At 47.2% G+C, this 15078-nt stretch overlaps 1 protein-coding gene across 1 annotated transcript; it reads left to right on the plus strand.

Moving 5' to 3' along the window:
- Positions 1–5807, plus strand: CCT8L2 (chaperonin containing TCP1 subunit 8 like 2). The gene has a single exon (XM_027968408.3). The coding sequence runs from the start codon at positions 3900–3902 to the stop codon at positions 5502–5504; it is 1605 nt and encodes a 534-aa protein (XP_027824209.1). The 5' UTR covers positions 1–3899; the 3' UTR covers positions 5505–5807.
- Positions 5808–15078: the final 9271 nt, after the last annotated feature.

Genomic DNA, 15078 nt, shown 5'->3' on the forward strand with positions numbered 1-15078 from the left:
TTGTTTTAGTCTGTTCAGTTCAGTTCAGTCGCTCAGTCATGTCTGACTCTTTGCGACCCCATGAATCGCAGCACGCCAGGCCTCCCTGTCCATCACCATCTCCCGGAGTTCACTCAGACTCATGCCCATCGAGGTCAGATGGCTGGCCATCCAGCCATCTCATCCTCGGTCATCCCCTTCTCCTCCTGCCCCCAACACCTCCCAGCATTCAGAGTCTTTTCCAATGAGTCAACTCTTCACATGAGGTGGCCAAAGAACTGGAGCCTCAGCTTTAGCATCATTCCTTCCAAAGAAATCCCAGGGTTGATCTCCTTCAGAATGGACTGGTTGGATCTCCTTGCAGTCCAGGGGACTCTCAAGATTCTTCTCCAACACCACAGTTCAAAAGCATCAATTCTTCGGCGCTCAGCCTTCTTCAGAGTCCAACTCTCACATCCATACATGACTACAGGAAAAACCATAGCCTTGACTAGATGGACCATAGTCGGCAAAGTAATGTCTCTGCTCTTGAATATGCTGTCTAGGTTGGTCATAACTTTTTTTCCAGGAGTAAGCATCTTTTAATTTCATGGCTGCAGTCACCATCTGCAGTGATTTGGGAGCCCAAAAACATAAAGTCTGACACTATTTCCACTGTTTCCCCATCTATTTCCCATGAAGTGATGGGACCGGATGCCATGATCTTCATTTTCTGAATGTTGAGCTTTAAGCCAACTTTTTCGCTCTCCTCTTTCACTTTCATCAAGAGGCTTTTTAGTTCCTCTTCACTTTCTGCCATAAGGGTGGTGTCATCTGCATATCTGAGGTTATTGATATTTCTCCTGGCAATCTTGAGTCCAGCTTGTGTTTCTTCCAGTCCAGCGTTTCTCATGATGTACTCTGCATAGAAGTTAAATAAGCAGGGTGACAATATACAGCCTTGATGTACTCCTTTTCCTATTTGGAACCAGTCTGTTGTTCCATGTCCAGTTCTAAACCTGCATACAGATTTCTCAAGAGGCAGGTTAGGTGGTCTGGTATTCCCATCTCTTGAAGAATTTTCCACAGTTTATTGTGATCCACACAGTCAAAGGCTTTGGCATAGTCAATAAAGCAGAAACAGTTTTAGTCTGACTCTTTTGCAACTCTTTTGCGAGACTGTAGCCTGCCCGCCAGGCTCCTCTGTCCCTGGGATTTCCTAGACAAGAATACTGGAGCGGGTTGCCATTTCTTCCTCCAGGGGATCTTCCTGACCCAGGGATCAAACCCACGTCTCCTGCATGGGCAGGCAGATTCTTTATCACTGAGCCACCTGGGAAGCCCTTCAGCTCTTTAGATTTCACCTCACCCTGACCACCATTCTCCCCATAATGAAGGTTGCAGTCCCCCTCGATACTTCTACAATACCTGTGCTCTCCCCATCACAGCTCTCCTGGCTGGTAATGAATGGCCCCCTTAGCTGTCTGCATCCCAGCCTAAGTCCACAGGAGACCACCCCTCCTGTCTGCCTTATTCACCTTCTACCCCTATGACTCAGCAGAGGCCCAAGAGAGTTGCTGAATAAGTAAAATAAATGGGAAAATGTTACTTTTAAGAAATACAACTAAGATGATCCCTTACAGGAGTATTTAAGTTTAAAAAAGAAACTATTTATATCAAGGTATACAAGTATACACCCATACTTTGCTACATTTTGTTGGTCTTTACATTCTACTCTTCCATAAGGAAAGAAGCAAGTCATCTTTGCCCCCTATAACCAGCATTCGCTATGTGACACTCTTCTCAGCTTTACTGGCTTTCAGAAACAGGGCGTGGCGGATCACGCCTTTTCTAATGGAGTCTCTAAAATCTAAAAAGGTAAAATAGTTGCACACGGTCTTCCCACCGTGGCATGTCCTAAGAAACACTTCTCATCCAAGATAATATCAAGGGGAAAATTACTAGAGTCAAGCATATACAATATGTATGATGTAACCCACTTATGTAAAACTGTGTAAATCCACAACAATCAGTATATACATATGTGCATAAAGTAATAATGTTCATCAGAATATAAACAAATACTGTCTCTGGACTGGGATTCCAAATAAGCTTTATTTTCTTTGTTGTTTTTCCTTTTAAGTTATGTGATGAATGGCTATCATTTTTACAAAAGCAATCAAGTTGCTTTTCAAAGAAAAAGTTTTTCTCCAAATTTATGGGGTTTTTTAGCCTTAATTGTATTTAACGTTCATGTGACATCCTTTTCCTTTTCTTTATTACTATCCACTTGTCTGTGGAAATATTAAAACAACACTAACCAAACTATCACCAACCCTGCCTGGTACAATCAGTTTCAGAGTTCTTATTTTTTACAACTTTTCCTTTTTTTTTCATTTGCCCTTAAATGAAGTAAAAACGTTTTTTCCAAATGAAAAATGTTTTTTCTCTCTTTCCCTAATCTTTTTTTTTTTTAATTTTATATCAGAGTATAGCTGATATTGTGAGAGTTTCAGGCGGACAGCCAAGGGACTCAGCCAGACCCATTCTCCTCCAAACTCCCCTCCCATCCAGGCTGCCACATAACACTGAGCAGAGTTCCCTGCGCTGCACAGTAGGGCCTTGCGTTTTAAATAAAGCAGCCTATACCAAACTGTACATGTCTATACCAAACTCCTTGACGATCCCTTCCCTTCCTCCTTCCCGGCTGGTAACCATGAATCCCTTCTCTATGTCTGTGACTCTGTTTCTGTTTTGTGAATAAGCGCATTTGTGTCATTTCTTTTTAGGTTCCCCGGATGTCACGTCTTTCCCTAATCTTAACAGCTAGGTTCATCACCGCCAGCTAGCATTCCAACACCTAAGGAAGTTGTACTCACTTGGTACCAATCTCTTTCCCGCACTGGTCTCACGTGCCTGCCATCTTTGTGTCCCCAGTACACTGAACTATGAGCTGGATGCTCATAAATATTTGTTACACAGACTAAAAAAGAAGCAATCATTACTCCAGTAGGTGCCACATGCAGAAAGGAAGGAACAGAAGGAAGAGAGGGAGGTCGGAAGAAGGGAGCTCAGATTCTAAGGGCAGGGGGAGGGTGGGAGGGCCAGCCTGGCTCACCCTCCTTTACTGCCTTCCTGCTCACTCTCACTCCTCTGCGTCCATGTCTATCACTCTGTCTGCAGGCTGTTGGCCTCTTGCCCTCCCTTGTCTTGACCTGCCTTTGCCAGGTCAGTCACTGTCATTGGGAAGAGTTGTCCTATGCTGGACAGGTTCTCACTCCTGCAGCTTGAAAGACAAACAGGCCAGCAGACACCTTAAAGAACCTGATGAGGATAAGGTAGCCAAAGAGGCCTGGCCACCCAGGTGACGGAGGTGGTTAGGGTTACAGAGCACTGCACAAAAGTAAACAAAACTGTTTCCTTAACAAACCAGCCCCCAACCAACCAAACAACAGGAGCCACAGCATCACCCAGAAGCTGAAGAGAGTGGCTGTTTTCATTTGGTTTCCTTTGGTTTTCTCTTCTCTGTCATCTGTTGTCTTGAAAGTTTAAAAGAGACTCCGGGGCTGCGGGCACCGGTGTCCTGTCTCTGCTGGACAACAGGCCTGATGGCCGCCTGCCCCAGAGCCTCCCAACTCATGGTCTGTCCTTCTGTGACCTCATTCCCTGCCTGGTTCCATGTGCCACTCTGTGACTTAATCGAGGTAAGATCTATTTCAGCACACAAGCCCCAGAGGCCCCGCGGGCTCGTCCCTTTGCAGATAACTCCGGGGGGTGGGGGTGGTTTTAGGGCTGAGCTCTCAGCAGATCACCCTTGTGCCTGCTTCTCCAGGGACTGCTTTTCCCTCTGACCCCTCGAGAGGCTTCAAAGATTGCCTCTCTGGGCGCCTCGCGACTGTTGTAGCGCATGTGTGCGGCCCGCTGGGCCCCCCGAGCGTGCCATGGACCACAGAGCTCCTCCAACTGCGCCTGAGTTGCCTGAGCGCCTGCCGGCCGAGGAGAAGCACCTGCTGAGCAGCCTGGCCGCGGCGCACACCTTGGCCCGAATCCTGCGGCCCTGCTACGGGCCCCAGGGGCGGCAGAAGCTCCTGGTCACCGCCAAAGGCGACACTGTGCTCACGGGGCACGCCGCGGCCATCCTGCGGGCGCTGGAGCTGGAGCACCCGGCCGCTCGGCTGCTACGGGAGGCGGCGCAGGGCCAGGCGGAGCAGAGCGGCGACGGCGCGGCCTTCGTGGTCCTCCTGGCCCAGGCGCTGCTGGCGCAGGCCGAGCGCCTGCTGCGGGCCGGCCTGCCGCGCGCCCAGCTCCGCGAGGCCTACGCGGCGGTGGCCGCGGAGACGCTGGCCCTGCTGCCGTCGCTGGCTGTCCGCGCGCTGGGGCCCCTGGAGGACCCGGTCTGGGCGCTGCGCTCGGTCATGAACACGCACGCGCTCTGGCGCACCGACCACCTGGCCGGGCTGGTGGCGCACGCGTGCTGGGCCACGCGGGAGCTGGACGGCGGCTTCCGGCCGGAGCGCGTGGGCGTGTGCGCGCTGCCCGGCGCGCGGCAGGAGGACTCGTGCCTGCTGCCCGGCCTGGCCGTGCCGGGCAAACCCTGCGGCCAGGTGACCATGGTGCTGAGCGGCGCCCGCGTGGCTCTCTTGGCCTGCGACTTCGGGCCCGCCCACCCCCTTGCGCCGGCCACCGCCCGGCTCTCCAGCCCCGATGACCTGATCCGGTTCCGGAAAGGCAGCGAGAGTCTGATAGAAAAGCAGGTGGCCCAGCTGGCCGCTGCGGCTAACGTGGTGGTGGTCTCGGGGGACATAGACGAGAAGACCCTCACGCACGCGGACAAGTACGGCCTCATGGTGATCCAGGTCGCATCCCGGCGGGAGATGGTTTATCTGAGCGAGGTGCTGCGCACCCCTCTGACGCCTTACCTCGCTCCTCCGCTGGAGCCAGGGAAGTGTCAGAGGGTGTACGGGCAGGAGCTGGGAGAAGCTTTGGCCGTGGTGTTTGAGTGGGAGAGTCCAGGCACCCCTGCCCTCACCTTGGTGCTCAGGGGAGCCACCGCCCATGGGCTACGGGGGGCTGAGCAGGCCGCCTACAGCGGCATTGACGCCTACTTCCAGCTGTGCCAGGACCCCAGACTGCTCCCCGGAGCTGGGGCCACAGAGATGGCCCTGGCGAAGATGCTCTCGGAGAAAGGGACCAAACTGGAAGGGCCCAATGGCCCCACCTTCCTGGCGTTTGCCCAGGCCCTGCAGTCACTTCCAGAAACCTTGGCAGAGAACGCAGGCTTAACTGTCCCTGACGTGATGGCAGAAATGAACGGAGCTCACCAGGCTGGAAATTTCCTCATAGGAGTCGGGGTCGAGGGGATAATAAACGTGGCCCAGGAAGAGGTGTGGGACACCCTGATAGCTAAAGCCCAAGGACTTCGAGCCGTGGCTGACGTGGTTCAACAGCTCCTGATGGTTGATGACGTTGTCTTGGCCAAGAAAAGTCCCGCATATCCGCAGGAACTGAATCCTGAACCCAAGAAGAGGAGTGCGTGTCCCCTGTGAGAAAAAGGGAGCCCTTGGAACAAATAAGTGGCAACATCCTCAATAAAGTGGGGTCGCTAAGAAGGGCGCTGCAACCCAAAAAAAAATGAATGCTTGCCTTGTGTTGCCTCCAGTGAAGTCGCTCACTCGTGTCCAACTCTTTGTGACCCCATGGACACCAGGCTCCTCCGTCCATGGGATTTTCTAGGCAAGAGTCCTGGAGTGGGTTGCCATTTCCTTCTCCAGGGAACTTCCCGACACAGGGATTGAACCCAGGTCTCCCACATTGTAGACAGTCGCTTCACTGTCTGAGCCACCAGGGAAGTGTTGCCTCCAAGTTTGGTGCATTTGAATCCATTTCTTTAGATAAAAACAACATATAAAGAACCACAAGCAGAGCCCTTCCTTCTTGATTTACTTTCTTTCAGATTCTTGGCTTTTTTCATTTCCTGTTTCTCTCCATCAGGTTCTGTTCCCTCCCTCCAAGAAAAGCAAGATTCAATTCCATTAAAGATTTTTAAATGGAGTAACTGGGTTTGGGGAATGTAAAAAAAAAAAAAAATGCAGGTATCTCTTCTTAACTATTTTGAGTATTCCTGCCTGAATTCTAATATATGTGAATTTCTATTCAGATGTCACTTTAACAATCTGAGAACATCAGTTTCAGCTTAAAGGAGTGGCCACTCATTTCTGTTGTGATTATTTGGGAAAAGGGAGAATATTAAGGCAGAAAAAATCAATATAAAAGAAAAAAAATGAGGTGGGAGGCAGTACTATTTTTAAAAAGCATCCTTGGCATGTATAACAAAAGATAAGAACACACTCCTTAGAACCACACAGAGCTATGGAATAGGAGAAGTGCAGTGGGGAGCACCCCGCACCAGGGTGTCCTGGCCAGGCTGTGATTACGACAAGGTGCTGTGTGTGCTGTGCTTAGTCGCTCAGTCATGTCCAACTCTTTGCATCTCCATGAACGCTAACCCCCCAGGCTCCTCTGTCCATGGGATTCTCCAGACAAGAATACTGGAGTGGGTTGTCATGCCCTCCTCCAGGGGATCTTCCCAACCCAGGGATCGAACCCAGGTCTCCCGCATTTCGAGGCAGACTCTTTACTGTCTGAGCCTCCAGGGAAGCTCATGACCAGGTATCCTGAGGCAGTAAAGAGGGGTTTGAGTAGAGCCAGAGCATGTTACCCCAAGCCTTTCCCACTTAGCCGTCTGAGTTTCTCTGTCTCTGGGAAAAGAGCAGCATGTCGGGGCAGAAGTGAGGTGATGGGAGACTGCAGTCTCTTGGAATCAAAACAAAAAGGCTTAAGCATTTGGAGAGAAAACCAAACTCGAGAAACAACGGTCTTACAGCAGGCAAAGATTCTTTGAAACCCAGAAGTGAAATCCTGACAATCTGTTAGTGAACAAAGGATGGTGGATGAAAATGTACTAGAATAGACTCACTATTACAAACTTCGGATCTATACAACATCCTCCATGGGTGGGTCTGTCCTTGTTTATGTTCATTATTAAATCTTAGCAAATATAAGTAAATGCTGTCCTACTTCTCCCCTGCCCTCAGGTTCCATATTGTTCTCATAGAGTCTCAAATTCTATAATCAGTGATGATGACAGGTAACTTTGTAAAGCAGTTCAAAAGCACTTTGTACTCATTTTATATTTAATCATCAAAACAAACTTAGGAGAAAGTAGCTTGTTTTCGCTCAGCTGCTGAAGACACAATTGAGCTTCGGAGAAATTAAGTGATTGGGCAAAGTTACACCGTAAATAGAAGTGGAAGACCCATTCTCTTATTCATTATTTTATTGCCCCAATCAAATGCCTCTGTTGTGTTGTTTTCATAGACATAACCCCTATGATTATGAAGAAAGTATGTCTCAAAATGGCCCTTGGAAAATGTACAATTAGTGTTTTCTAAGTTAGGCAAAAAGCCATATTCATTTTGCAAAATAAAGATGGCTCTTGCTCACAGAGAACGTTTTAGGTATAGATCCAAGACATATGTAAGTCAAATAATGTAACTTAGTATCTTTTAAATGCCCTAACTTTGATACACAAGTGATTTTTTTGATAATTTACTTGGGGAGAAATCATACTGTAACATTACCATCTCCTTTCCCCTAGACAGACAGACATACACACACAGACATACACACAATTATATATATATATATATTTCTCTATGTATATATAGAAACAGAAATAGACTCACAGACACAGAGACCAGACTTGTGGTTGCCAAGTAGGGCAGGGTGATGGGTGGGAGGAGGATAGACTGGGAATCTGGGATTAGCAGATGCAGACTATTGTATACAGAATGGAAAAACAACAAGGCCCTACTGTACAGCCCAGAAAACCATATTCAATATCCTGTGATAGACCATTCTGGAAAAGAATATATATATATGTGTGTGTGTATAACTGAATCACTTTTCTGTACAGCAGAAATTAACATAATATTGTAAATCAACCACAATTTAAAAAAAAAAAAGAAGACTGATCAAGAATAACCATGAAGGGACTAAATTTATCTGGAATTAACTAAATGAAAGATTCTACCATCAGGGAGAAAGGGAGCAGGAAAAAGAAATTTTAAGATCATTTAATTATAGAAACCTTTTCAACACATTGAGTGCAGGGCTTGGAAATTCAAACTTTCTACACATGGAAAGACCAAATGAGGCATTCAGACACTCTAGCACTAGCAGAGTTTGCCTTTGGTTACTATGAAGCTAAGTAAGAGAGACTACAGTGGCAGTCTGTATCAAAGGACAGATTTGAGATGCCGTTTTTATTCATCACACAGGTTAAAAACAAAATCATGGCTATCTCCATAAGTTTTCTTCTCACTGAATGAATGCATCAGAAAGGAGCGGTGGATTCTGGCGAGTGCCTCTCTGAACTTCACTGAATGCACAATGGAAAACGTTTTCATATCCAGATCATTACACATTTTAAAAAACATCTTTACCCCTGTAGTTACCCCAGTATTGTCTCCTGTGCCCACTGACTCCAGAAACTAGCACTGCAGAGACCCCCACTGTGGCTGCATGCCTGAGTTTGCTCTCCAGGGAAGCACCCCAAGCTCTGGCCGAGCGTCCCTGCCCCCAACCCCCAGCAGTGAGATCTACAAGCCAGTCCCGGTCTTGCCTGTGTAGACGCCAAATACTACGTGCTTCACATTTCATTCCTACGTTCATTTTGATTGAAAACCTCCTTCTCCCTTAATTTTATTAATGCAATTTGTTTACAGAAGGTGAAGTAATCCATTGCAATATTGTCTCATGTGAAAAACAGTTTACAAAAAGACCTGAATGTTTTTCCTACATTAGATTTTAACCTGAGAAAGATCTACACATCCTATAATTTCTGAAACTTACATAGAAAACATTTTGAAATATACCCAGATGTTACTGAAATTTAGCCTTGCTTGAGATATAATCAACGTATTAGTTTTATGACAGAATGATTTGACATAGGTATGTATCGTGAAACTATCACCAATGATTAGCTAACATGTATCGCCACACAGTTACAAGTTTTTGTTTTTTAATGTGTTGATTTATTTGGCTGCATCGGGTCTTAGTTGAGGCCCATGGGGACTTTGCTGCACAGGCTTAGCTGCCCTGCAGTATGTGGGACCTTAACTTCCTGACCAGGGATTGAACCCAAGGCCCCTGCATTGTAAGGCACCTTCTTTTCGGTTGTTGTTGTTACATAAATTAACCCATTTATTACAGGCCTGCAGCAGTATCCGCCCTCAGTTCCTCCAGTCTCTGACAGCCGGCTCTCCAGTGATAGCAGAGATGGAGCTGCAAGTCCAGGCCCCGCCAGCTACTGTTCTCAAGCAGGAACCGTAGAGCCAAACGCCCCCAGCGCGTCTCATCCTTTTGGTTTTGCCACAGAAGGAGCAGGTGTAGTCGGCGCGCTGGCTGATTTCAATTTTCTTCGCCATTTTCCTGAGGGAGGCACGGGGACGGGTCCCGTATTTGCCCATGATTCTGACCTCCTCGGCGCGTTTCACCATGTTGCGGCAAACTAGGTCCAAGCCCAAGAGCTGTAAGGCGTATTCTTAACCATTGGACCACCAGGGAAGTCCCCGATCTGTGTGTGTGTGTGTGTGTGTGTGAGAGAGAGATAAGAACGCTTACAATCTGTTCTCTTGGTAAATTTCAAATCCACAATATTAACTAGAGTCACCATGCTATGCATTTCACTCCAGGACTCACATGTCTGGTAACTGGGAGCGGGTAGTTTTGACCTCTTTCAGCTATTTCGCCCACTCTCCACATGTACCCCCAACATCTCTGCATTTGCCAGTCAGTGACTTGGCCCCGGTATTTGAGTCAGTTTTCGTTTCTTTGTTGTTGTTCCTCATATAAGTGGGTCATACAGTATTTGTCCTTCTCTGACTTACATCACTTAGTATGATGCCCTCAAGGTCCATCATGTTGTTGCAAATGGTAGAATTTCCTTCCATTTTATGGCTGACTAGGCATCACGGACTCGATGGACGTGAGTCTGAGTGAACTCCGGGAGATGGTGATGGACAGGGAGGCCTGGCGTGCTGCGATTCATGGGGTCGCAAGGAGTCAGACACGACTGAGCGACTGAAGTGAACTGAACTGAATATACCACTTCTTTATCCATTCATCTACTGATGGACTCTTAGGCTGTTTCCATGGCTTGGCTATTGGAAATAATGCTGTAATCATCATATGGGTGCAGATATGTTTTCGAGAGAGTGATTTAAAGTGTTCTTCCAATAAATACCCAGAAGTGGAATCGCTGGATCATAAAGTGGTTCTATTTTTAAGTTTTTGAGAAATCTCCATACTATTTTCCATAGTGGCTGCACAAATCTACATCCTCCCAGAGGGGCACAAGTCACTTTTCCCCACATCCTCACCAACACTTATCGTTGTCTTCTGTTTCTTTTGCTATCTATTTGCTGCATGGGGTCTTGGCTGCGGCTCGAAGGACCTTTGATCTTCACTGTGACATGCTGGATCTTTAGTTGCAGCATGTGAACTCTTAGTTTGCAACATGTGGGATCTAATTCCCAGAACAGGAATCGAGCCTGGGCCCTCTGAACTGGGAGCAAGCAGTCTTAGCCACTGGACCACAGGGGAAGTCCCTTTCTCTTGGATAATAGACAGGTGGAAGGTAAGAGCCCATTATGATTTTCTCTTTTAAATTTTTATTGGAGTAGAGTTGATTTACAATGTTGTGTTAGTTTTAGGCGTACAGCAAAGTGTATCAGTTATGTGTATACATTTACCCATGTTAAGAATATTTTCCCATATAGGCCATTATAGAGTATTGAGTAAGGTTCCCTGTGCTATACAGTAGGTTCTTATCAGTTATCTATTGTATACATAGTAGTGAGTGAGCAGTGAGTTATCTATTTTATATATAGTAGTGAGTGTATGTCCATCCCAGTCTCCCAGTTCGTCCCTCCCCTCCCCATTCTGATTCTGATTTACATTTCTCTGATGATTAGTGTTGTTGAACACCTTTTCATGCACTCAAATGTTGGCATTTGTGTGTCTTCTTGGAAAAAAATGTTCAGATCTTCTGTCCATTTTACAATTACACTGTTTGTGTTTTGCTATTGAGTTGTGTGAGCTCTTCTTTGAAATTTAAAGTCGTATTCAGATGTTCAGCATCACACCACAGAGGTCCATCCATAGAGACTGAGGTGTTAATGTCACAGTTTGAAACGATGCTTTCCTATTTCTGTGCAAATGTTTATTTTGCCCTATACAACGATAGGCACCAAGTAGTAGAGAATGAGAATACCATCAATGATTTGAAATATACAAATAGTCATATAATATTTATTCAGAGAAAATATTGTTTCGTTTTACCCCATTTTTCTATTATGTTACAAATTCATTAGATATAATTGCTTTTCTCCTCCCGCCAACATTTTATTTTCTCTGTTGTCTTTTCACTTGGTTTATTTCAAACCCCGAAGCAACCAGTTCTTCATTTCTTTTGCCCATGGTTTCTACTTCTCCATCAGTTTGATGGGCTCTCATTACAACAAGTAATTAATATTCTTTGCCTGTTGTCTCTGGCTTCTTGAAATGCCTGCTCAACCTTATTCTTTTCCATCTTGGGTGAGTTCTTTTGTTTTTCCTAGCAGTTTTAGAAACATGATTCCCTATTTTCTCCCCAAGATCTGGATTTCCTTTTCATAAATCACATTTCTCCTCCTTTGGAAGTTTCCTGGTGGTTCAGTGGTTAGGACTCTGTACTTTCACTGTTAAGGGCCTGGGTTCTATCCCTGGTCTGGAAACTAAGATCCCACAAGCCAAGTGCCCCCCCCCCCAAATTTTTTTTTCTTAAATTTCTCTTCTTTCTTCCACTCTCTTCTGATCTCTTCAGCATTTTACTTTCATAAAGTTTTTCTTCTACTGAACTATTATTTTGAACTTAACTAAATAATGGGTTTCTAGAAGTGGTGACAGCCCCAAATTTTCTTCATTCTTCATAGTAAACTGTGGAGAGTTCTAGAAGTAAATGTAGCTCTTTATATTTCAAGTAAGAGTGGGGGACATTTGGATTCAGTATCGCAACTTGAATATGTATTCAGTGCCAACTCAGTGTTAAGAACTACCCAGCTACCAGGAATTAACTTGGCCAACAGGCAAGGAATCTCAACCAGGCAAACCTGTCCTTTAGAGATATTAGAAAGTAGACAGAAGATGACTAGAAAGACATGAGCCACATGCCTCTCTTGCTGCAGCCACTGACTCATGACTCTGGGTAGATGATCAGCCTACAGAGCGACTGAATGAAGGAAGCTGTTTTGAAACCTCCTGGCTGGTGTGGGGCTGTGTAAACACCCAACTCCCATCTCCTGCTACAGGCAGAGGAACTGAACGCCTCCTCACCTTCCTTGGAATCCACCAGCACGCTCCTCAAAGGGAACCTGGCCCCTCAGAGGGACTGGCACTCTGGCCAGTCTCAAAGCCATCTCAAAGCCGCCCTGCAAGCAGAGACCTGATGATCTACTTGACCAGCTCCGCCTCCCCCTCCCAGGGGTCAGATCTCTGCCCCCTCCAACTCTCTCCCCTTCCTTCCCTTGTGGATATCTCCTCCTATCAGTCTCTTGCATGACAGTCCTGCCTTGGCATCAATTTAGCAGAGGACCTGATCTACAGAAATGTAAGATTACCTTGAAATCTAGATTTGTCCTCCTGAGTGAATGACCTTCCTCTTCTCAAAAGTCACTCCAGGAGAGATAACTTCAGTTTATAACCAACTACCTCACAAGCCCTCCCCACCCTAACAGCCACTCCCTACACCACTCCCTAAGGGAACAGCAGTCCACACCTCACACCTCCCCCACTTCACCTAACCAGACACACCCCTTCCTCATTTATTCATCTCTTTGAGGCAAGTACCTAGTCTTTTGAATATACTCTCCCTTTCTCCTCTTCAGTTCTCCTCTTACTAATGTATTATTACTACATTAATAATATGTCTTGCATAAGAACAGCATTCTTCTTTCCTGAGCCCTTTACTGGAGAAGGAAATGGCAACCCACTCCAGTCTTCTTGCCTGGAGAACTCCATGGACAGAGGAGCCTGGTGGGCTACAGTCCGTGGGGTCGCAAAGAGCTGGACACGACTTGAGCACCCAACCCTGAGCCCTTTATAGAAACATTACCTCGTCTGATCCACGTGGACACTGAGATTAGCCAGAACCAATATGATCAGAACAGACCCACTTCACAGACACAGAAACTGAGGCCGAAAGTAACCTTCCGGGTTGGGCGGGAGGTGGGGGTCATTTTCCAAGTCTTCTTCAGTGAAGGCTTGAACCCTCTGACATCTAAGTCCTCTTCCACTTGTAAAATGGTACGATTTCCATCATTTGTCTGAAGTCACAAAGCTAGCGGTTAGTGGTGGATTAGTGATCTGAGATGAAGGTGAATTTTCCCCCACACAGCCTGGTCTTTGCCGACAACAGCAGTGGCTAACATTTACTAGCTGGCCCTGTTTGCCTGGCCACAGGAGCACTGCAGAACGCCTATCAACACCCCTGTTCGGCACCCCAGTATCTAAAAGTATGTAGATTTCAGTTCTACACTCACTTATCAGGAAGTGACCCCACCCTTGCTTTAAGGATATGCTCTGGTTGGCTGGTTAGTTTAACCTGATCAAGGCTTTCCATTCTCCAGGCCAGTCACTGGTTGAAGGCCTGGGCCAGGCGATCCAAGCAGAGTGAGCTGGAGGATTCTGGCCTGGAATGTAGGAGGGGAAGTGCACTGTCTCCTAGTGACCCTAAATTAGGAACCAGCAGCCTCTTTGTGCCCTGAGGGGAAGCCACAGGACTGTCCTGGGCTGACAGTTTCCATGAGATGTCTTTATCTCTAAAACTATGAGCAAACAACAGAGGCAAAGAACGATGAGGTCACTGAGAACCAGGGAGTTACTAAACTTGGCCAGACTCACACTGCCTGTTTGGGGTGGTTCGGACTAGATTTCCTCTTTCCAGCAACCTACCCAGGGTTCTCTGGGCCTAAGCAGGTGGAGGATGTAACCCTGTGCGGGGGTCTAGGGGGCTCACTGCTGAACAGAACCCCAGCAGTATGTCTGAGGGAGATGAAGGAAGGGGAAACCAGAAGGGGGGTCTTCCTATTTTGCTTTCCTGCCTAAGGCTGAACCCAGGACAGGGCCCCAGCTGTCCAGCAGAGCCTCATGGCAACAATGACTCCTTCCCTTCCCCCACTCGAGCCCTCGGCCAAGCAAAGCACCTCTGAGCCTGCCCTGGAGGGGGAAGGTGCTGCCAGCCAAGTATCTGCCCACCTGGGGTCAGGGTGAGAGCGAGGCAGTGAGCACGCGCTGTGACAGCTGGAGAAGAGGGGGGCAGCCTCGGGGCCACAGGCCTTGTCGCTCACTCTCCTTGTCAAAGAACAGCCAGAAATAAAGCACACAAAGAAACACAGAATAGGTACCAACAGAAGAGCTATTTTCCAGTTCACTTACTTATAGGTGTGTCTACAAAACTCTGGTGGAACCAGATGAGAAGGACAGTTTGGTTAGTTCACTTGACCATAGCTAATGTTCCATTCGTATTTATTCATCAAGGATTTACAGAGTGCCTACTCTGTGCCCTGGAGATACAGCTCTGGAAAAACACCAAAACAGCACCTGTGTCCAGGGGGCCAGACAGGTAAGTAAACAGGATGATTTCAGAGAGTGCTCATACTCTGAAGGAAATAACTGGGTGATATGGCAGTAACTGATCACGCTAGATACAGGGTCAGAAGTGCCTCCTGGGGTGACATGAGGAAACAGCAGCAAGTGCAAAGGCCCTGTGGCAAGAAGCCCTAGGTGGTCATTGTTCTTGGGGTGCAGTAACCAGAGGCAGGAGAGGCAGCCAGGATCATCTAAGGCAGAACCTTGGAGGCCACTGTAGGAGCTTTGTAAATACCCTCTGTGACAGGTGGAACGGGTGTTAGACGCACCAGTCTGATAGAATCTCTCCATGCACCGCTGGAGTCTGACCTGGGTTTAAGTTTTATATCAACCGCCCTCTTTCGTAAGCTTGGGAAAGCTACTGGAGTGTCC

This window comes from Ovis aries, chromosome 4, assembly GCF_016772045.2.
Source record: "Ovis aries strain OAR_USU_Benz2616 breed Rambouillet chromosome 4, ARS-UI_Ramb_v3.0, whole genome shotgun sequence".
Lineage (NCBI taxonomy): Eukaryota > Metazoa > Chordata > Mammalia > Artiodactyla > Bovidae > Ovis > Ovis aries.